Source organism: Sitophilus oryzae, unplaced genomic scaffold (genome assembly GCF_002938485.1).
Source record: "Sitophilus oryzae breed Bouriz unplaced genomic scaffold, Soryzae_2.0 scaffold_1502_pilon_pilon, whole genome shotgun sequence".
In the NCBI taxonomy this organism is placed as follows: Eukaryota; Metazoa; Arthropoda; class Insecta; order Coleoptera; family Curculionidae; genus Sitophilus; species Sitophilus oryzae.
In genome coordinates this window covers 661,426-686,046 of record NW_022146173.1, presented here as the reverse complement: position 1 = coordinate 686,046, position 24,621 = coordinate 661,426, and the positions used below count along the sequence as shown (strand labels likewise).

General features: G+C 33.3%; 1 protein-coding gene across 1 annotated transcript; it reads right to left on the bottom strand.

The window, feature by feature from the left end:
• Positions 1-348: 348 nt before the first annotated feature.
• Positions 349-24,448, bottom strand: LOC115878212 (serine/arginine repetitive matrix protein 2-like). Its single transcript, XM_030894629.1, is given in 8 exon segments — positions 349-768; positions 8,448-8,554; positions 15,757-15,912; positions 18,198-19,139; positions 22,625-22,964; positions 22,966-23,838; positions 23,904-24,110; positions 24,200-24,448. Coding segments are annotated over 8 exon segments (2,649 nt in total). The 5' UTR covers positions 24,218-24,448; the 3' UTR covers positions 349-762.
• Between the last annotated feature and the right edge of the window lie 173 nt (positions 24,449-24,621).

Genomic DNA, 24,621 nt, shown 5'->3' with positions numbered 1-24,621 from the left:
GTAAAGGCCTAATTTCGAAAACACATTCAATGTTCTCAAAATAATTAATTTTAAGAACATGTAAAATATATCCTTGAAATAGTTAATTTCAAAGTTAATTTGAAGAACACATTTAAGGTGTTATGTGAATGGTTAGTTTTGAGACCCCATTCAAAAAGTTCTCGAAAGTTCTAGTTAATCTTGAGAACATGTTCAAGCTATTTTTGAAACAGTGAATTTCAAGAACACATTTAAGGTGTTCGTAAATGCTTAATTTCGAGAACTCATTGAAATTTTGTTATCAAAATAGTTAATTAAAAAAACGCTAAAAGGGCTATTTTTGGTGAAATAAATAAAACACATGCATTCATATCACTGGGAGGGCATTTATTAAAAAATAAAAAGTCTTTTCCTGTATATCAACAATATATACATAATATATATGTACAAATTAAATATAAAGTAGAATAATAATATAGTTTAATCTTAGTGTATAAAGATTTGTACTTAAATAAATATTTAATAGAGAAAATTACACTGCCTTTGTCTTAAAAACGAAAGAGTACTAGATTACAACAATCGAAAGCTAATTTAATAATTCGATAAGCAAAATAAATCATAACACAGATTCTCCTAATTGATTAGAAATTAATTAAAAAAAAATAAAAGAAACAATGTCACTTTAAAACGATAATTAAAAGTCTGTTTTTTGCCACATATCCAGGTCGTTAATCCCGAATTTTCGGCGGGTCTTGTTTGTCTCTTGTCGATTTTTTCTTTTCTCTACACCTATATGACCATAAATAATGATTTTTGTTAAATATTTTCTTGCCAAACTCGACTTTCTCACTAGATCTAAACTAGATGCCTTAAAATCTAAGTAAACTTTAACAAGCGATTTAGAAAGCTAGCGATAGAATCAGCAGATTGAAGAAATAATTCGAGATTACCGAGTGTTACTTATTATTTTAGTTAGACAGAGTGAGGTCTGACATCACGTGAAAATCAGACCTTCTAATTTGCTGTCCTCCATTCGCGAATTTCAAGTTCCAGAGCTTTACGCCCTGGGCTACTCGGGAACGGTTCTGAAAGGAGCTGTGTGCGATAGCCTGGTGCCTCCATATGGCGCGGAACAGTTCTGAACTTTGTGACTCAATTGAATGGAGTGAGAGTGTCGCGTTCTTGAACAGTTCAGAGCTGCACAACTGAATTGCTGTCCTCCATTCGCGAATTTCAAGTTCCAGAGCTTACGCCCTGGGCTACTCGAGAACGGTTCTGAAAGGAGCTGTGCGCGATAGCCTGGTGCCTCCATATGGCGCGGAACAGTTCTGAACTTTGTGACTCAATTGAATGGAGTGAGAGTGTCGCGTTCTTGAACAGTTCAGAACTGCACAACTGAATTGCTGTTCTCCATTCGCAAATTTAAAGTTCCAGAGCTTACGCCCTGGGCTACTCGAGAACGGTTCTGAAAGGAGCTGTGCGCGATAGCCTGGTGCCTCCATATGGCGCGGAACAGTTCTGAACTTTGTGACTCAATTGAATGGAGTGAGAGTGTCGCGTTCTTGAACAGTTCAGAGGTGCACAACTGAATTGCTGTTCTCCATTCGCGAATTTCAAGTTCCAGAGCTTACGCCCTGGGCTACTCGAGAACGGTTCTGAAAGGAGCTGTGTCTCCATATGGCGCGGAACAGTTCTGAACTTTATGACTCAATTAAATGGAGTGAGAGTATCGCATTCTTGAACAGTTCAGAGCTGCACACCTGCGTGAATGGAGGACAGTAATTCTCGAGGGTGACGACCTAACCTTTGAATAAAAACATTAAGGAAAGAGTATGACGCTATCTATGTATTCTAGGGTTGCCAACTTTCAAAATAAAAAATAAAGGACGAAAGGGTAAAAAAGAGGTAAGGTGAAACATTTTTTGAAACATCGCCCAAATATCTAGAATTTACCAAAAAGTTATGACAACGGTATGCAATTGATGGTCTTTCTTACTTACTAGAGGGGCGGCTGACACTTGCTTGGGATCATCCTCCACAAGTGGCACACAAGCTACCACCTTCTCCAGCGGTCTTTTTGCCGAGGAGCAAGGGGAAAGACACCACCTGCCTGGTGAGCCTTATCTAGGGTCAGAACTTCAATGTAAGGACATCGAGTTGGCGAGTCATCAACTCGAGGGAGGAGAGTCATGGTCAGGTCCTCATAATAGGAATTGACCTCAAACCCAAGTAGGCTATAGACAAAGAGGGACATATCCTCTATTATAGATACGGGACAACACCGGTATGAGGTCCAAGGAGAGACCAAGTTAAAGAGGTGGAAAAAATGGAGACAGATCCCCCGGTCTCCACCTCACGGGTTCCTCAGCCGAAGGCAAGCTCCTCGACTGTGAAAGGCGGCACGGAGAGCCAAACTCCAACCGTGGAAGGGTGTGTACCCTCGGAGGAAGAACTGTTGTCAGAGGAGGATGGGAAATACCCTGTCCCCTCTACAACAGGGGTATGATGGGTATAGACTGTGTGATGACTCAAGGAAGGGGGGCACACACAATAGATCTTTAAGGTCGCAGTGATTAATCCCCCTCTTACTCATTCTACATTCTACTTTCTTAAAAATATTTATACTCAAAACTTGTTAAAATAAAAGAAACTATTTTCAACAAAACTTTTTTTCAGAACATAAGCCAACAGTAAGTAAACATAAAATAGTTAACATGTTTATCGATTCCACAAATATTTCTTGTACATAAATATTTCTTCATTTTCTTTTATTAAGAACTTTTTAAAGCATTGTGGCAATAGACGAATATTTTTTAGATTTTGAGTTTGGTATGTAAAAAAGAGGACTTTTTCAATACGTGAGAGAAAAGAGGACAGTAAGATCAAAAAGAGGACTGTCCTCTAAAATAGAGGACATTTGGCAACTCTAATGTATTCATGCATTACAAATGGAATCGACATCATGAACTCCCATATTTGACAGTTCCGTTTTACAGACTACAGATTTGAACAGCAAAAGTAAAAAAAAACTGTCTAAACAGACAGAAAATGACAAAAATCACGCGTGGTGTGTGAAACAAGTACAATTATTCTTCATATCTGCTGACTCTATTCGCCGACTAGTAAAACAAACTTATAAAATTTTCTTGAAAATATCACAATATCATCTAAATTAATAAAATGACTGAAAATAAAATAATTAGAGTTCTTACAAACTAGGGTTAAAAACATACATATATGCATTTCTTAGTACTAAAATAATTCAGAATAGTTTAATGGCTTTGTAAAAAATGCATACATTACAAAATCACGATATGGTTGTTACAATATAAATATTTTTTTAGAAAAATAGTATTCTTTTTTAATCTACAATCTTTTGCTGCACCTACAAATAAACATATTTAAAAAGGGATAAAAAAACAATTACATTTATTTCCAACAATGTTAATCCTCGATGATGGTACATTCGTACCAGTAAATTGAAATGCTTATATTTAATAAATAAAATATAGAATTATTTTTTCATATTGTTTGATAAATTACAGCTATGAACTGAAAAAATAAAAATATTATCAACAGTTTTTTTCCTATTTTTAATAAATAATCTCTAAAATTAAAATTTAATATCGGTTTGATAAATCACAGCCATGTTATAAATAACATAATCTACTATAAAAATTAAAGAAAAAAATAGCATCAGCGACATTTATATTTTTTAAAAAGGTGTATATATTTGATTTCTGAAATCACAGTCTATTTTCTATTATCACAGATGAATCTACTTTTGTACCATACAAAATGTAATAAAAAATACATTTAATACTACAGACAAACTATTATTTGAGTGTATAAATAAATTATTAGAAAACTTAAAGAAGAGTAATAATTTTTACACGCGAGATAATATTGCGTAAAAAAAAATTATCAGGTACTATAATAAAATATAAATCATTACATTAAATACACAGTGTCCCATATAAAAATGCACACTACAGGGATCTCTTAAACGAGAAGACCATACAAAGACGGAAAGATTAAAAAAAATCCAGGTCCGTATTTTAAAAAACACAGTTGATGATGCTATCTCGGAAACGAAACGTCGTATTGACAATTTAATAACATCAACCTGTAGAACAGGAAATGTGGTAATGGGAATGGACAATTTGCATTATCATATCTTTTTAAATTAAACCAGAAAAAAATAGCAAAATTCGGTTCTTTACAAATATCTTCCGAAGTAACTGATTTTTTTTTAAATTTAGAAACATAACGTTGTAGGGTTCGACAAGCCACAGATTATACAGATTATAATCTTTGTTTTTTCTTTATTGTTTTTCGTGGTTCCAATTTTCGGAATCGGGCACTAGTTAGGTTACTAGTTTGCGCACATAGCACGCCCACTTAGGCCCTCTAAAATCGTGCACAGCGCCTGACCGGCACAGTTATTAGAGAGATATCAGAAAACCGAATAGCGTCATGCAGTATTTACGCGTACCTTATCATGGTTACGATATGCGCGAGTCAATTTTTAACGCAACACCCGCTAATAACGCTACCGCCTGACGTAATTTGCGGATCAATTACACCAAGCGCTATTTCTAAATAACGTTTAAAAATTGCTTAAATGGGCATGTGTGGGTATTTGACAACCGGGGCCGGCCGGCCAGATCTTTTATTTTAGGTTATGTTTGAATTGTTTTGAATTATTACTTTAGTTTTATTAGGTAATTCGATATTTAAGTAGCTGGGATTAGTTTTAATTAAATAAATATGGCCCAAAATATGGATTCCACCTCTTCCAATATTAAAGAACCTATAAAGAGGCTTACGTTTACAGCTGATGACAATATTAAAGAACCTATAAAGAGGCTTACGTTTACAGCTGATGACGACTTCTAAGAGAATTTGTTGCTTGTTGCCCTAAGCCCACTGGGAGACGTAGAACAATAAAGCATTGGAAATAAGCACTTTAGCCCTTTAGTTTTAAAATACTTAGTAAACAAAACAATTTTAAAGTTTTAAATTCAAAGTTAGGTTAAGTTTAAATAGCGGACGCGACGCGAACAACTATAACGATCCGATAACTATAAATGAAGAGAGTTAATACCACCTCACGTAAAAGAAATAACACCTGGCCTTATTAACGTTCATGCACGCTATTCGGCTTAGCGATATCTCTCTATTACGCTGTTTATTATTATTTTACGCAAGTTTATTTTTGCGCACAGGAAATTTTACTCGTTTGCACATCGTCATAAAAAACAATTTTCGTACCACGAATTAGGGTACCACGAATAAGATTTTTATCTGTATACATATAGTATACCTAATCTGTGGACAAGCTGGAACTTTTCTCTAATTTAATCATCTTTGTCTCTTCAGGTTTGCGAGATCCCTGTAGAGTGCAACATTTTATAAGACACCTTGTATATAGTTGCTATTGTGCATTTTTTATATTTCCTTGTATATATAAAGCTACCATAACAGTTAAATTTTTATTGTTCAAATGAATTTGTAAATAGATATTTTCACTTCATAGTGAAACAAATATAGTGAAACAATCAAGAAAAAACATGTTTGAGCTAAATGTTTGGTAAACATATTAATATAAATTTTTGATATACTTATTCTCTGATCAAAACAGAATAATTCTTAAAGAATATTTTCTTGAAGAAAAGTACCTAATGCTCTTTTGGAAAAAAATAAGTGTCAATGATTTTCAAAAAGTTGGTCTAACTTGTAAGAAAGTTCATTCATAGATGGCACAGTGATAAAAACACAGTTATAAATGCAAGTTCCAAGGAAACACTCCCAAAGGGAACTAAGCTCCACGACTGTGAAGGGCACGGAGAGCCCTAAACTCCAACCGTGGAAGGGTGTGTACCCTCGGTGGAAAAACATCTGTTCTCAGAGGAGGATGGGAAATACCCTGTCCCCCCTACAACAGGAAAGTGTATAATGGGTTATAGACTGTGTGATGAGTTATAACTCAAGGAAGGGGGACACAATAGATTTTTAAGGCCGCAGTGTTTAACCCGCCCTCTCACTCATTCTACATTCTACCACCTCCTCTAGTAAGGGTCAGGAGCCTACTTCTAGACAAGCACGGTATCACAGCGGTGTGGATGACGTATAAACCATTGGAAATTTTAGCGCTGTTGTCAGATGGTACTTCTTATTATTACGTTATGAACGGCAGAACTAAGTAATGCCTAGCTATAGCCTTCCCTCGAAAGCAGCTGTGGCTCCATTGGTAAGGTCGTCGCGTCGCGTCGGGATCGAGAGGTCCCAGGTTTGTGCCCCACAAATATAGAACTTTATTTTTTTGACGACGAATATCTTTTAAACGGTTAATTTAATCGACTAGTTATAAGAAACCGTTTTGATAGAGCAGTGAATTTCCTACAAAACCATGAGTTGAATTGCGCGTATCACAATGATTTTTTCTTAACGGTTATAAAATTCATAAGAAAAAAAAATAATTTTCGAACTTTAATAACTTTCGAACGGTGAGGTTTACAGAAAAAATGCAAGAGACCTTTTTTGTAGAGAATTCAATTCCCTACAAATATATGGGATATTTTTTCCAAATATAGATACCGAGATATGAATTTTTCTTTCTAATAATAAGGAAAAAATAGAAAACTGAAAGGCGGCGGACCTATTAAAATTAAGAGCTCATACTTGGAAAGAATTTTTGAGGTGTCTACCCAAGAACGGTAAACTAACAGGATTGCTCATCCTCATAAGACGTACGTTCGCCTCTTCCCGCGCTTTAGCTGACAGTTGTGACGTCATTGTAGTCCTTGTCATGATAATCTGTATTATTGGTTGCCTAAGATTTGGTTTGGTTAGGAAATGAAATGTTGAGTTAATTATTTTGTCGATTTTAAATGTGAAAAAGGTGTTTTTAAAGTTTTTAGAGCTATAGAGTGTATAAATACGTTCATTTTGTGTTGTGGATTGTGACTAAGGGCTTATTTAGTGCCTATGATATTGTTTATTAATTATTTTAAAGCAAACTATCGAAGTACTCTAAAAAAATGCCTGCAAAAGGTGATGCTGGGAACTGCTGTTCTTAAAAATGCATTATCCGAGTATTTAATATCATTTATACAGTTAATTTTCTATACTGCATACATATATAAGGTGTTTAAATAAATAAATACTGAATGTTTTGCATACGGCAACCAATAATACACACACTATTATGACAAGGACTACAATGACGTCACAAAGCGAGGAGTTTTCGCATGCACCTGGCAGACACTTTCGGATGAATGAGCAGTCCTATTAGGTTAGTTAACTGTTCTTGGTGTCTACCAACCTTTTTTTCAGAGTATAAAGTGAAAAAGAAATAGTCGATTTTTTTGACCCATCTCAAGAATCGGCGGATTGGTTTATGACAATTATGATTTATAATTGCAATTTTGATATTTGGTTTAGATCGGTTTGTAGTATGCACATGGGAATTAACTTTTACAGGGCACAAAAAAAATATAAAGAAAATTTAGAATAAAAAAGGAACCCAGTTTGTGTTTATAATACTATCCCACCTCCTGAATGAACTTCGTATTAATAGTACCAACAATACTGTCAAAAAATCTATTCATTTAATTATGATTTACTGATTTAACTCTCTTAAAGAGCCTGAATATCTGACGTTACACCTTTGGGTACACCTTCTAGATCGCTACTTATAGTCTAAAAGCTAGCAACGTTTTCGAGAAAGTATTTTAAGACGTCTGGTCCTTTGATATATCTTTTACTATGCTCTCTGGAACAGAATGCGGCCCGCCTGGCTGCCGATACCCGTTGCGTTCACTACTGCGCATCGGAAGAACATCCTATATTTTTATTAATTTAGTCCTATAAATTCTAGTATTGAGTATAAATCGAACATGTCTCCATAGCGCAGTGCGTAGAGTTTCCGACCACGAACCGATGATTCAGAGTTCGAATCCGGGTCAGGTCAAAGACTTTTTTATTTTATTTTCGTTTATATTCTGATAGTAAAGTATTAAATAATTCTGGTGATTCAAAAAAAACAAATATTTAATACTTTACTATCAGAATATAAACGAAAATAAAATAAAAAAGTCTTTGCCCTGACCCGGATTCGAACTATGGAGACATGTTCGATTTATGTTCAATACTAGAATTTAAAGGACTAATAAAAATATAGAATATTCTTTCAATGCGCAGTAGGGAACGCAACGTTTACCGGCAGCCGGACGGGCCGCATGCTGTTCTAGAGAGCATAGTAAAAGATATATCAAAGAGCCAGACGTCTTAAAATACTTGTTTTTCCGACGTTGCTAGCTCTCGTACTATTACTACGTTGGAAAAAACTAAATAGGGATTGGAGTAAACTTACCCAAACGTTGTAGGTGTACAGATAACTACATTACACTTTTACATTATACGTTATTCTAAATATAGGAGGAACACAACAAAATACAAAATACCTGGCCTTCGGTCTCGCCGTTCTTCCTTTTCCTCGATTTCCGTTTCGGCTTACTGAACGTTTCCAAACCACAAGTGCCCAGCCTCAAGTGTATCGGTAATTTCGCTTCTGTCCCAAATTAAAACATAATGAGCATTAGTTATTTTGATATACAAATACTATAGTAGATATTCGATAATGTGAACAAAATATTAATCATATACACGGTGTTTCTTAATGACATGCTAATATTTAAGGGCGTGGATTCGTGGACTTATTCTCAGAGAAAAACTTTATATGAATGTATTTCCTAAACGTCTTAATGTCTGAGATACAGGGTGCTAAATTTTTCTAAAAAAAAAACGTTTTTTCATAATAACTCTGATTTTATTACAGATATATGAAACATGATACACGTCTTCTATGCATCAGAGTACCTTTTTTGGTATACAAAGAATTTTATTTATTTCAACCAATACCGTCCATACGGGTTTTACATTGAATATTTTTGGAGAAAAAAGTGGTACACCACTGACTCCTCTTAAAATAAAAATTACTTTCAAAATCTCCATTCATTTCTGAACATTTTTTATATTTTAATTTTTTAATGGGAAGTACCCTTCCAGGGCTGTTACGGAATTTTACACATCACCAAGTGCTTTGGCATTAAAATGTGTATAAGAGTACTAAGTTTCAAGAAAAACGGTTTTCGATGTTCTCTAAAATAAATAAAATATATTATTTTTATTTACCCCTTCGAGGGCTGTAACTTCTTTGGACGGCATTTTAGGCTATACGCTCATAGGAATTTTTTGTCTTATTTTTATCTGTAGAATCAACCAGCAAAGTTAGATATACTACTTTTTGACACCCTGTATAATCATTCGTCTACGCGCAAGCTTTTACTTGATACGATTTGACTGAACATTAAGACTGGCAGGTAAAACGTTATGTGTAGATGGAGCTTAAGAGCTCAGAACAGAAAACTAGAAAAAACATATTTTTTGTAAAATGATAGTGGGTTTGGACCAAAATTTTTTTTGGTTTTTTAATTAGACGAAGGAAGAGGAGAATAAAGTCTGTCCAACATAACAGTCATTTTATTCAAAGGTAAATTATATTTTCTGTCATTTTTTGGATGTCGTCTGTCGAATTCTTCCCTGATTCGCTGGACAGACTTTATACCGGGGGCGTCTCAAAAGTGGCTCACCCCTTTAACTTTTTTATTTTATCAGTTAAAAAAACGGGATTTGGTATGTTAGTATATGACATAAATTAGGATTGATTGACATATTCAATTGTTTTCGGTCGCTTCCTGTTTCACCGGAAATTACTACAACTTTTGATTTTTAAAGGGCACCCTTGGTATTTTTTTACTTCATTCGACATAAAATGACGTTCTGAATAGAATGTCATATAATATGTCAACTTTTGACATTTTCGCATATGGTTTATTTCAAATTATAATTTGCGGTTCGTAACGAAAATTTGACTCGAAATACCAAGTGTGTGGTATCAAATTATTCGAAAAAAAATGCTTTTTCCAAATATGCTAATGAGCCACCCTCGTTCCATTTGAAAAAAAATGAGATATAATTAAAAATACGATTTGACCATTTTCTAACTGGCCAGGACAATACACTAAAACATTAGACGATCAAATCTATTTTTCCAAGGCTCCTTGACTAAGAATTAATGTTTTTAACACAGCCATGGCACTCTAGATTGAATTTTAAAATACAATTTTTTATTAGGCGAAAATGTCAAAAGTTGACATATCATATGTGATTCTATTCAGAATGTCATTTTCTATCGAATAAAGAAAAAAAATACCGAGGGAGCCATTTAAAAATCAAAAGTTGTAGTCATTTCCGGTGAAACAGGAAGTGACCAGAAACAAATGAATACGTCAATCAATCCTAATTTATGTCATATAATAATATACCAAATCTCGATTTTTTATCTGAAAAAATAAAAAAGTTATAGGGGTGAGCCACTTTTGAGACCCACCCCGTATAACCCTTAAAACTTATTTTTATTGTTGATGAAAATTTGTTTACAGGTCAGATAGCCACTGACAAACTTGAGTCCATTGGACATAGGAAATAGCATTTTTGTATCATACTGACTCGTTTTTAATAATCAACAAATTACCGTTTGTTTCTGAATAACAATAAATGCAATTTTATATAAAACTATGTGAGGATACGATATAGTAAGTATGATTTGAAAGCAAATTACTTGTTATTATTATTATATGTGTACAAATTGCCTATTATTAACTATTTCTAAAATCAGTTGCGTTTTTCCACAAGGACAAAAAAATACATATTTCAGCATTATTATTAAATAATTTACATATACCGCGTACCGAAAAAAAACCGGCGTCTAAGGCGGTAGGGCAATGAATCCATGATAATTTTGGCGACGAATCTCTATGATAAAAATTGACATAAAACTTATCAAAAAAAAAGGAAATTAACACTAATAAAATTATAGAAAGATTAAAAAAGGACAGAACATAAAATAAAATAAATTACAACTGGCTCAAAGCCAACTGGCAGTAAGTGCCATTAAACAATAAAAAACACAGGCACTCCAAGGAAAAAAAAATAATACAACAATAATATAAATATATACAACTTACAATTCCATACATACGAGGCGTTTCGGAAAAAATAAGAAGGATAGGAAAACAATATAACACACAAACATCTTTCAAAACACAAAATACACTTAGATCAATTTTATCACATACTAAACCAATGAATACAGAACAACAAACAAAAAATGTAATATACCAAATACCCTGCGAATGCGATAAATTTTACATTGGTGAAACATCTAGACCCTTAAATGTTAGAATTAAAGAACATAAAGATTATTTAAGAAAGGGAGATTTTCACAAATCTAAGATTTGTCAGCATTCATGGGACACAGGGCACAGAATAAATTTTAATAACGCCAAAATTATAATGAAAGAAGCGATAGCCTCTAAAAGAAAAATAAAAGAGGCTTTTTTAATTCAATCTAATAAAATAAATGTATTGCTCATGCATCTGTAAATGTTAGTAATGTATGGCACGCTTCTTTGATTTTAAAGAACATTACATAAATAAACATAACATACGTGAAATTTAAAAATAATCATACAGAAAGTTTGGGCTTTTTGGTTTTACCTTATTAAGTAATTATCAGGTAGTAATTGTTGATTTTGAAGTTTAACTTAATATAATGTCATTTTAACAGAACGTCAACGATTTCTTGTAGACGTATCTGTTTTAAAAAGTAAAGCGTTCTCGAATAGTTCAATTTAAATATTTTAAATAGTTTTTTTCTTGATTCTTTATATTTTTTTGCTTCCGACGACGGAAAGAGAAAACTTTCCGAAACGTTAAGCATTTTTTTCTTTGTTAGGAAAATTTTTATTACTGTAAACACAACTTTTGACAAGCAGCGTCCGTTTAGGTTTAACGCCAGAAGTGTTTACAAAAAATAACTATTTTATTTTGTAGTTTTTTCTTGCAGTGCAGTGGCGAAAAACCCATAAGGATTTTTTTGGATAAAATTCTATTTATCATACAATGGTTGTTTTAATTGTTTAGCATGCTATACAGAGTAAATTCTAATTTAGTATCATTTATTTATGTTTAAAATCTTACTTTATGTTTTGAAAATGCTAAATAAATGTCAAAAACAACGGCAAACATTTTCAACAAAAAAATCTTTAATAACACTGGAAGTAATGTTCTTCCTTGTATTTCAAAAACCAATTAAAAAAAATACAATCTATTTCTGAATATCCGCAGTGCATTATAAATATTTTTAAAATAATTATTTTTAAAAAATAGTTCAAATAAACCTATATATACACCCAAACTTTTATCCTAATACAAATTGGAATTTTCCTTGGAGAGGCTGTGTCTTATTAGAGGCGCCATCCTGTATATCTAAAATCGTTGGACATACTGTATAACCTTTGTGAAAGTAAATAAACCAATAAACTAATTTTTTTGTTCACACTTTCGAATATCTGCATGGAATATTTTTGATGCATTCTATAAAAAAATACACCTAGAAACATCCAAGTAATTTAACAAAAAAATACAAAAAAAAATAGAATAGAAAAAAAAGAAAGCAATAAATGAGAACCCAAATTATACCTGAGGTAGGCCTTTTAAACCCAAATTGGATACATTCGTTTTTACATAGTCTCACTTGTCGCTCCGACTTTACAGTTAAATGCAGTCTACTTGCGATAAAATCAGCAGTAAACAAAGTTTTGATACTTTCCAACTCTAAATAAAATATATCATACTTTTATTTTATATTCGAAGAATACTACTTAGAACCCAAACGCAATTTGGAACGCAAATACTGATCAAATTATAAGTAAAATAAAATATAAAAATGAACTCATCAAATTAAAAAACTACATTAGGCCTTGTCATACTAAATTAGTGGTGAGATTTTAATGTTTTATGATAATGATGGAGATATATCATAATAGAAAAATTGGTCAAGTTGAAGGGTTCCGTACCACGAAGTACCGTTCGCACGAAGGGTTCCGTACCATTCATTATCTATACAACATTAGAGACTAAATTATTATAAACTTTTTTTCCGATTTAGCTGAAATTTTGAATGCGCGTATAAGTAATTAAAAAAAAATGAAGAAACACATTACTAAAAATTGTATTAATCAATAATAAATATGTAAAAAGTAAAAATAAATATGTAAAAATTAAAAAAAAACGATTAAAAAAAAGTCGCCTTGACTAGGATTCGAACCTGCCTTACTACGGCTCCAACGTCATAACAGCATAGTCCTACCGCTTTAACCACGCGGCCACCGAGGACTTAAATAAATAAATAAATAAATACCTTTATTGTCAAAAAATTTTTCAATTTGTGGACAAAGGTAAACTAACAAACAAAGTAAAAAAAAACAAGGTACACAAACAAACAAACAAAAGATAATACAAAACATTATACAAATAATATTGTCAGTCTTATTGTTAAAATAAACATATATAAATGTTTACAATGTCAAAGAACAAAAAAAATTAAAATAATATTCAAAAATATTTAGCCAGTTTATAGCAAAATATCAATGACCTCTAAATAAATTAATTTCGATGCCATTAGTAAATATAGCAATAGCAAACATTAGACCAGTGTTTTCAAGATCAAATTCGATTTTCAATTCAAATATAATTCATTTACGGCGTAGAAAGCCTTGTCTAGTAAATAAGAGTTCAATGCTTTGCGAAATGGAAAAAATGATGTTATGGATTTGATTTCAAATGGCAGGTGATTGTGCATTTTTTTCGAGTTGTATAATATTGAACTTTTAAGTAGCTCTGAGCGTGGGCTAGGTAGATAAAGATCTTGCTCCGCGTTCCTGAGTGGATAAGTGTGAGACGGCCTTTCTTGAGAAGCTGATACATGTTTACGTATTAGGCAAACGGATTCAAATATAAATAAGGAAGGAAGAGTCAATATTTTCAATTCTCTAAAAAAGCCCCGGCAATGAGTTCTGCTGTTTAGTCCCAGTGAATATCGAACAGCTCTCTTCTGGAGCTTGAAAATGTGGTCAAATTGAGCCGCACAACACGTACCCCAGAATGGAAGGGCATACCTGAGGTGCGACTCAAAAAGTGCATAATAAACAGTTCTAGCCACTGACAAGTTAAGCTCCTTAGAAACAGACCTTAATGCAAAACAGGCAGAGCTCAATTTTTTCGACAAAGCTTCGATATGTATGTCCCATTTCAGAGAATTGTCCACAACAAGCCCTAAGAATTTTACGGATTTTACGACGTCAATGGTGGTGTTGTCAAGTACAAAAGGCTGCAACGAGTTTTTATACGACAAAGCCTTAGTTTTAGAAATGTTGAGACTCAGGAGGTTCGAATCGCACCAAGATTTAATGGTGATTAAGTCATTTGATATAATCCTAAGAAGTGCCGCGATGTCCTTGTTGCTCCAAGTGAAGCTAGTGTCGTCCGCAAAAAGACATATTTGCCACTGATGTTTATGTTAGCAATGTCGTTAATAAAAAGAAGAAACAAAATAGGGCCTAGTACTGAGCCTTGTGGTACTCCACATTCTATTGGCTTGCTAGAAGACAACGTGGTATCCACCCTCACAAGTTGACTTCTGTTGCTCAGATACGACTTAAACCATTCGAGAGATGATCCCCTGAACCCATAGTGCTGCAGTTTATTAATTAGGATCTTATGATTTACACAATCGAACGCCTTAGAAAAATCACAGAAAATTGTTGCTGTAGAATGATGGTTGTTTAGGCTGGAGTAAACTTTATTAAGGAGGGAAAACATAGCGTCATTTGTGGACTTGTTGCTTAGAAATCCAAATTGATATTCAGTAAGTATTTTGTACTTAAACAGAAAAGATACCAGCCTGCTTTTTTTAACCAACCTTTCTATGATCTTAGATAGCGTTGGAAGGAGTGCAATTGGGCGATAGTTAGAAGCTTCATCTTTGTCTCCTCCTTTGTGCAGTGGAATGATTATTGCCGTCTTAAGACATTTTGGAAAAATACCATTTTGGAACGACATGTTTATTAAAGTTGTTAGGTGATTCAGAGTGCTTTCTGGCAGATTCGAAAACATTTTTAAAGTTAGCCCGTCGGTCCCAGAAGAGGATTTATTTTTGATGGTATTAATTGTACTGCGAATTAACTTAAAGGATTCTAACTTAAAGGATTCTCTCTTAACTTGAAGGATTCTATGTCAAATTCTTACTTAAAAGATAATGTTTAGTGAAAGTACTTTTTATTTATAAACATTTATTTAATTCAGTTTTTAGTATTTGTTCTTATAGCGGCAACATAGATACATTATCTGTAAAAATTTCAACTGTCTAGCTATAACGGTTCATAAGATAGACCTTTGTGACAGACGGACGGACGGACAGCGAAGTCTTAGTAATAGGGTTCCCGTTTTTACCCTTTAGGTACGGAACCCTAAAAAAACGAAACATGTTAAAAAGAGAAAAAAAGTGAGCGAATATATTCATTCCATACGGTATTGCCGGATTTCCTATCAAGAATTTCAAAACGTTTACATCCTGTAAATTAAATTAAAAATCCTACTAGTCCAGCTTAATTCAATTTTATTTCTTTATCCATGCCTACAACAAATAGGAACCGACAACTCCACATTTCTTTGTGTCTATATCTAACAATTGGTCATTATCTTTATCTTACGCGTGAAAATACAGACCACCAGTTTTAGAATAATAAGGCCAGTATATTAAATGATAACTAAAAACTAAATCTGCAAAAAAAAAATATAGTAACTCACCACTGGAAGATAGTTCTTGTGATTTTGGTTTCTTAGACTTTTTTAGCGGTAGGGCATTCTGGAGAGCGCTTTGCAACAATCTGGATGGGACGGCCTCGCCTTTTGTGTGTTTGCTTAATTTTTCTGCTCTTTTTTTGCTTAACTGCGTCCTCAAATCTTCAAAAAATGAAAAAAAAAACACTAAAATGCCAAATTAACTAAACAAAAAACGTAATTTAGCTTTAACACTGATTAGTAATACAATGCTAAAGTGTCAAAACGAATGACAATGTGGCCACATGACATTTTTTACAGCAGATCTACCACCTGAATCATCAGCAGGAAATTGAAATTCCAGTTAGTCAGCCTGGCGCCGAATATGTCGATGGTTGGCAACAATGAATTTAAAAATTGCGCCCTCGATTACGTAACTAAAAGTTTAATTGATATCAAATATACAGGGTGGTCCGAACTGTATTCCGGAAACTTCGGCAGCATATTCTGCAGATAAAAATAAGTAAAAAAGTTCGTATAAATGTATGTCCTAAAATGCTTCGTTTCGGAGATATAGGGTGTAGAAGTGTCATTTTTATTTCGATTTCTTCCAAATAATATCTGAAGTAACGTCAATATTTGGATGTATATTGGTGTCTGGAAGTTTTTTGACATGAGAAAATTGATTTTGATGTCAATATGACTTATTTGTAGGGGACGGCACATATATGTGTTTTAATTGTTTTGAAGAGTAATAACTTTTTGTCCGTACCTGTATAAAACTACTGAGTGAAAAAATATACATTCACGTGACTTTTTACGTAAAAAATACCTCTTGGTAAAAATCGTCACGGGCAACCGTTCTCAAGATATTTAGAATGGAAATAGTCAATACGTGTCATTATTGACAAAAAATAAACAGGTTGAGTAGATAGGTATTTGACCATGATACAAAAAAAAACAAGTTATGATATTGCGCAGGTTGGTGATTACGTCACACGTAATAACGGCACCATTGGTCGGCAAGCTCCGCGCGCCAATTTCAAATCGTCAAACTGATGACACATAAAAATATAAAAAATAGTTTTCAAATATCAAGCTCAATGATTTGACATAACTTTTGAGGTTATGTCCTAATTCCTCTCAATTTTAGGTCTTTTTTTTATTAGTGGCAATTGAACAATATGGATATTTTTTTGTATGGCGCATGACCTCACAAGTGATATGCGCAAACTGAACGAAATTGGAGCCGCTATCGATCATATCTTGTTTTCTTTGAATCATGGTATTTGACTGATAATCATAAATTAAAAAAATAATCATAAATTTTTCTGTGAAAAAATGATGATATAACAGTTTCTGTTGAACTTTTGGCAAAAAACATTTCAAATTTATGATTTCAGTCTAATAACTATCTAGTTAACATGTTTAATTTATGTCAATGATTATAGGTTGTAACGTAAGGTTCTGAAGACTGGTCAATAAAACAACTACTGCAGGAAATATTATCTTTTTTATTTTCCACGCTGATGGTTGTAAGTGTGGTTTAGGAAAAGTTCTACAAAGTTCTAAAATATATTATAATTAATAGGAAACCGAGTTAAGGGTTGTAAATCAATTTGTTACCTAACACCAGGTTTATACCCCAAAATAATAAGAATATAATATATTTGGTAATAAGTCGAAAACCAAAGGCTGTTAACACTTGTAGCGGTATAAATAAAATGGCGATCATCCGAATTCCATTATTGCAAAAAAGCGAAATTTATAAATTGAACTACCAGGGCCATCTATATATTTGTTTATAAGAAACCTAATGTTAACATACAGAAACCTAATTTAACATTATATTAAATTAATGTATTATATTTAATATTTTCCACATATTTTATTAATTATGCTACAAGGTATTGATAATTTCGATTTCAAATACCTCGAGAACCATTACTCATAGCCATTTTTACCAAAAGACCTTTTTTACGTAGGAAACGTAGTAAATGTATATTTTTTTACTCGGCAGTTTTATACAGGTACGGACGAGAAGTTATTACTCTTCAAACCAGTTAAAAAATATGTAGGTGGTGCCCTCTTTCACGTAGGAGTCATATTGACATCAAAATCAAATTTCTCATGTCAAAAAACTCCCAGACACCAATTTTCATACAAATATTGACGTTACTTCATAAATTATTTGGAAAAAATCGAAATAAAAATGAAACTTCTACACCCTGTATCTCCGAAACTAAGCATTTTAGGTCATACATCTATACGAACTTTTTTATTTATTTTTATCTGCAGAATATGCTGTCGAAGTTTCCGGAATACAGTTCGGACCACCCTGTATATATACAGTTTACTTGAAAAATTTCCCCAACTGTGATCAGACAAATAATTTTCAAAGTCGATAAAATTAAAAATAAATGAGTGGTATTTTAGTAAAAATGTGAATCTAACAATAGTATACTTACCGTCATCTTTAACGTTATTCTCCACTTCGTCCTCATCATGCTCTATAATAATCTCAGTTTCAAAATCATCATCATCATCTTCATCGATCTTCAACTGATTTTCCACCTCAACTTTCCTTTCAACTTTCTGCTCCTTTTTCTCCTCCTGTCTCTTTTCATGCCTGCTTTTGTCCTCCTTCTCGTACTTTGAAGGATTTTTAATTTTGATCTCAATCTTTCTTTCAAACCTCCTTTCCACAGGATGCCGTTCCTTCTTTACTGAGAGATTCCTCACGGAAGACGACCTGCTCGTCCTGCTTCGTTTAGAATCTTTCGTCCTTTCTGGACTGACTAGCTTAATTTTTCTTTGGGCAGCTGGCGAAGCTCGAGAAGATGGCCTGTCTGACAGTCTTCTTCTTTTAACCGTTGCCGGTTTTTCCTTTTCCCCGTTCACTAACTTAGTAAACGGCAACGCAGCGGCGGGTTTTTTGAGGTTAGGTTGTTTGACTTTGAATCTACCCTCATTTTCACTGCCTGATTCTTCATCAGAAAACAGGAGATCGGTTTTGTGATCCAGTTCTAAAGCGTCATCAACCAAGAGAATATCTTCTTTTAAGAGAGCTTCAAGGTCTTTGACAATATCGTCTTCCTTTTCAGATACTTCTGAAGAGGTTACTTTTTCGGTATCTTCTTTTTTAATCTCTTCATTCGCGATCTCTTCGTTCTTTTCTGGCTTGGCTTCGTCCTTGGGTTTCAGCCTTATAACGCCTTCTTTGACTTTGATTTCCTTAGATTCAAATTTCTTTTTTCGAGCCTCTAAGACAGGATCGAGGACTTTTTCTTCCTTTTGGACTTTAGAGGGTTCGGGTTTTTCTGCTGACTCTTTGTTGTCAGATTTTGGAGGGTTTTTCAAGCCGAGTCGGTCTCTTATACTAGGTTTCTGTTTAGATGACTGATCTGATTCTATAAAGAAATAAAAAGAAAAAAAATGATACACGCTTCTATGGGAATTTAAAGAGATTCTACCGGGTGCGTCTCGAAAGTACCACCACCCCCCTATAACTTTTTTAATTTTTCATATAAAAAAACGACATTTGGTGTGGTATATGACATAAATTAGGATTGATTGACGTATTCGATTGTTTTTGGTCACTTCCTGTTTCACCGAAAATGACTACAACTTTTGTTTTTTTTAACGAAACCCTCGGTATATTTCTAAGTTATTCGATAGAAAATGACACTCTGAGTAAAATGACATATCATATGTCAACTTTTGACATTTTTGCTTCAAAAAAATCGTGTTTTAAATTTAATCAAGGAGCCTTGGAAAAATAGATTTGATCATCTAATGTTCTTCGTGTGTTCTCCTAGCCAGTTAAAAAATGCCTAAATTGTTTTTAATCATATCTCAATTTTTTTTAAATGGAACAAGGGAACAGAAGGCATTTTTTTACGAATATTTTGGTACCACACACTTGGTATTTCGAGTCAAATTCTCGTTATGAACCGCATTTTACAATTTTAAATAAACCATATGCAAAAATGTCAAAAGTTGACACATGATATGTCATTCTATTCAGAGTGCCATTTTCTATCCAATAAAGTAGAAATATACCGAGGGTGCTATTTAAAAATCAAAAGTAATCATTTTCGGCGAAACAGGAAGTGACCAAAAACAATTGAATACGTTAATAAATCCTAATTTATGTCACATACTTACATAACAAATTTTGTTTTATTTATCTAAAAAAATAAAAAAGTTATAGCCGTGAGTCACTTTTGAGGCGCACCCGGTATACACAGGGCGATACTTTGAGACACACCCGGTATATACAGGGCGAAACAAATATATTTTACAGTAAAATTTATGTTTATGTTCAAATTTATTTTCTCAGTGGATTTGCCAACAAACTTCCTTTCAACAAATATTATATCATAATCTACTACTAATAAAAACTGTGTCCCATAGAGTTTTTCACGTATAATCCAGTGGCGCACTAACTTTTCGCCGAAAGCTGTCATTTTCGAAATATGACGCAAACTTTTTTAAATAGATATCCTGTACCGGGTGTCCTACTAAGAATAGCTCTCGGCTGTATCTCGGAAAGTATTAGCCGTATGGTTTACGGAAAAAAATATTTATAACTAAAGGGGCTTTGAGAAATTACTGGAAATTATTTTCAAGTTTGTAGAACGATCGCTAGGGGGCGCAACTGCAACAAAAAATATGAAAATGGAGTTTTTATACAATTTTGCCTAGATAAGGTGTACTATAAGTAATAGCTTCATAATCTTCAGTAAATTTTGAATATTTTTTGTTAGAGTCATTTTCCCCTATCTACCAAAATAAAGTGGTGGGGGGAGGTTAGATCTATTTTTATTTAAATATTAATAACTCTGGACTGGATAATCAGAATCCAACAAGCGGGGGCTCGTTTAAAAGAGCGTTTCTTACTCTATATTGTACCATATAAACAATAATAATAAGCTTTTGAACCTAGACGCTAGGGGGCGTTGTCTTACAATTTAACAAACATTGCGCGTTTTTTCAAAACAATTAAATGCAATAGTATATGTAATTTTAGCTGATAGTAAAGAGTAGTAAAAGCTTAAAAAGTCAGCGAAAACCGCATCTTGATATCTTCTTTCAAACCGAAGATATTAGCAAAATTATAATAAATACCAAAAAATAAGCCCTTAATTACCTTATTTTGACAACACGGTATCAGTAGCCCTCTTAATTATGCTCATTCTAACAAAAAAATAAGATAGAAACAGTTAGTTTATTTTAAAATCGACGAAATACCAGAATACCATAATACCCGAGGTATTAATATCTAATAATTAAGATATTAATAACAGTGAACAAGAATCGATGATTCAGTGAAGTCATGGTAGGCTTTGGAAAAAAGTTTGACGTAATAGTATAAACGTCAAATTGTTATTAGATCAACATTTTGATAGTCTTATCAGCGTTTTTTTATCTTTTAATTGCTTTTTCAAAATGCCTTTATTATTTGAAATAGTTGAAGTTGTTGGCATTTTGAAAAAGCGATCAAAAGATAAAAAACGCTGATAAGACTATCAAAATGTTGATGTAATAAAAATTTGACGTTTATACTATTACGCGAAAAGCAACTTTTTTCCAAAGTCTACCATGACTTCACTGAATCATCATTTACTTGTTCACTGTTACTAATGTCTTAATTATTAGATCTGGTATTATGGTATTCTGGTATTTCGTCGATTTTAAAATAAACTAACTGTTTGCTACTGATACCGTGTTGTAAAAATAAAGTAATTAAGGGCTTATTTTTTTGGTATTTATTATAATTTTGCTAATATCTTCGGTTTGAAAGAAGATATCAAGATGCGGTTTTCGCTGACTTTTTAAGCTTTTACTCCTCTTTACTATCACCTAAAATTACATATACTATTATATTTAATATTTTTGAAAAAAGGTGCAATGTTTGTTAAATTGTAAGACAACGCCCCCGAGCGTCTGCGTTCAAAAGCTTATTATTATTGTTTATATGGTACAATATAGAGTAAGATACGCTCTTTTAAACGAGCCCTAGCTTGTTGGATTCCGATCATCCAGTCCAGAGTAATTCATATTTAAATAAAAACAGATCTAACCTTCCCCCACCACTTTATTTTAGCAGATAGGGGAAAATGGCTCTAACAAAAAATATTCAAAATTTACTGAAGATTATGAAGCTATTACTTATAGTACACCTTATCTAGGCAAAATTGTGTAAAAACTCCATTTTCATATTTTTTGTTGCAGTTGCGCCCTCTAGCAGTCGTTCTACAAACTTGAAAATAATTTGAAGCAATTTTTCATAGCCTCTTTAGTTATAAATATTTTTTCCGGAGCCCCTACGGCTAATACTTTCCGAGATACAGCCGAGAGCTATTCTTAGTGGGACACCCTGTACATTATTTTTTTATTTTATTTGTCTCATTATGAGCTTTCTACAAATATGCTATTATTCTATACTTATTTTAAGTAAAATAAAAAAATGCATTATCTAACTTTTCAACATAAATCAACCTAGTTTAAAATAGTAATATTATTTTTTTAATTTAAACGCTGTCAAAAGAGAAACCTTATAAAACACACGAAAGTGGGACATCCTGTACAAGTGAGATTGTCAAAATATGTGTCATTAAGGTCAAAAATTTGGGACACACATGCTTGAAAGGAGCCAGTGCTTACTGTCGCTTCTGTCAAGCTAAAATATTCTGTGGTGGGGACTTGAATACAATTCACCAATGTAACATTAATTATCAAAATAAAAATCTACAAATTCTAAAAGGAAAAAATAATTGGTGACAAAATCTGATATTATTAAATTTATTAAAAAAAATATATATATATATTTAGATACGTTAAATGATAATACATACATATTTTTAATAAACATAAAAAAAAATGAACTTACCCTTCTTATCCCTTCTTTTCGGCGACATTGACCGTCGTCTTGGACTAACCGGCCTCAGTTTTGGACTACCCTGCCTCTGCTTTGGACTGCCCTGCCTCTGCTTTGGACTGCCCAGCCTCAATTTCGGACTGTGCGGCGGACTCAACAACCCCCTCGGCCTCGGACTGAAAGCTCTCGCCTTTGGACTGAACTGCCTCACTTTGGGACTCAACGACCTTCTTCTGGGACTCTTTGACCTCCTCCTGGGCGACCTCGACCTCCGCCTTGGCGAAATCGACCTTCTCAGGGGATTGGGCGACCTCCTTCTAGGCGAGGGACTCCTCGAATACGACCGCCTCGGTCGACCTTTTTCTTTTTTCTATGATAGCCCTGTTCTCCAAAACAAAAGCGGCGCTTCTCGGTGAAAGGGGAGCTCTAGTTTGAGCTTGCAATGTATCTGCATTGATCGACAATGGTGATAAAGGTCGCTCATAGAACGGAACAGGTGGAGGGGGTACTGCCACATTTGGGGGCCTAAAATGTGGATTAAACATTGGAGGAAAAGGAACCGGTGGTATATTTGGTATAAAAGGTGGTTCTGGGTAGGGAGGAGTTCGTCTAGGACGTCTGTAACCTTGAAATTCCCTTCTATTCGGGAAAACTTTCTTCCTTTTTCGAAGTGGTGGAGGTTCACTTTTCTCTGGTGATTCTTTTCGATTCGCCACACCTATAACTGGCTCTAAAACAGGTTCTTTAGGAGCCTCTACTGTCTTTTCAGGAGGACATAACTCTGGAGTTGGCTTTACATCACTTACTACATTTTCAACAACTGGTAAGTCATTTCCTTTTTTAGACTTTTGTTTATCTTTCTCCTGCTTCACTTCCTTATCTTTATTTTTAGATTTTCCTGTTATTTCATCTTCTAACTCCTGCATTATGGCTTCAAGACTATCATTTCTTTCAAGTTTTGGAGTGCTACCGTCATTATCTGACCCACTTTTAGCATTTTCTTCTTCCGACTCCTCATCAGATTTATCTGTATCATTATATCGATCAAATTTGCTTGAAGATTCATCGGTTTTGTTAGATTTTTCCTTGCCTCCAGTATATCTGTCCTGAGGTAAGCTTAATGTTGAATTATTATCTAAGTCTTTAACTGTTTGATCTTCCACAACTGTTCTAATTGAAATTAAATTATTTTGTCTTACTCTAGTATTGTTTCCTTGATAGTGACCCTTTAAACAAAACAAAAATCACAGTACAGGTAGATAATTAGATATTATGCATGATTAATACTTACATTTTTTGGTCCACGACCTCCAAAATATCTCCTGTTATTTGTAAATCCTTTATGAGATTTTCCTTGTCTCAAGACCTGATCTTCCCTTCTAGAACTATGAAAAGCTGGTTCGAGAGACCCATTTGTTGCATCATTTTTCTTTTTTAATGATTGTAATGCTGCTAAACGTAATGCTTCCAGATCCTCTTCATCATCTGTTAGACGATTCTGCATATTTAAATTTGGGTAAAAATTATATTATACAGTTATGTAGATATGTAAAATAAATTATAACATATTGGCATTGTTTTTGTTACCTCTTGTACGTTTTCCATTATAGGAATTTGGGAAAAGTAGGCAATATGGCCGCGCAATGTCCAAAACTTTCTCTTTACTAATAAACCGAGACAAAATGTGACAATATGCAAATCATTCTTGATTTAATTGCATATCCAGATATAACTTCACCATTTCCTAATGATTTAATTTTGTTAATAATTTTATTAACGTAAACAATGATAAAACATCCAACAACCTTTGAGTTCTTTAATATTTTTGACAGTTGACAATCGGACAGACTTGCAAACTAAAAAGTTACCAAAAAGGGTTACCAACAATGGATACCAACCATAGACCAACTATTATTTAAATCTTAAAAATATATGATTATTAAACGTAATTTACAATATAATCAATAAATAAATATTCAGAATTTTTTTTCCAAGATTTAACACTCATA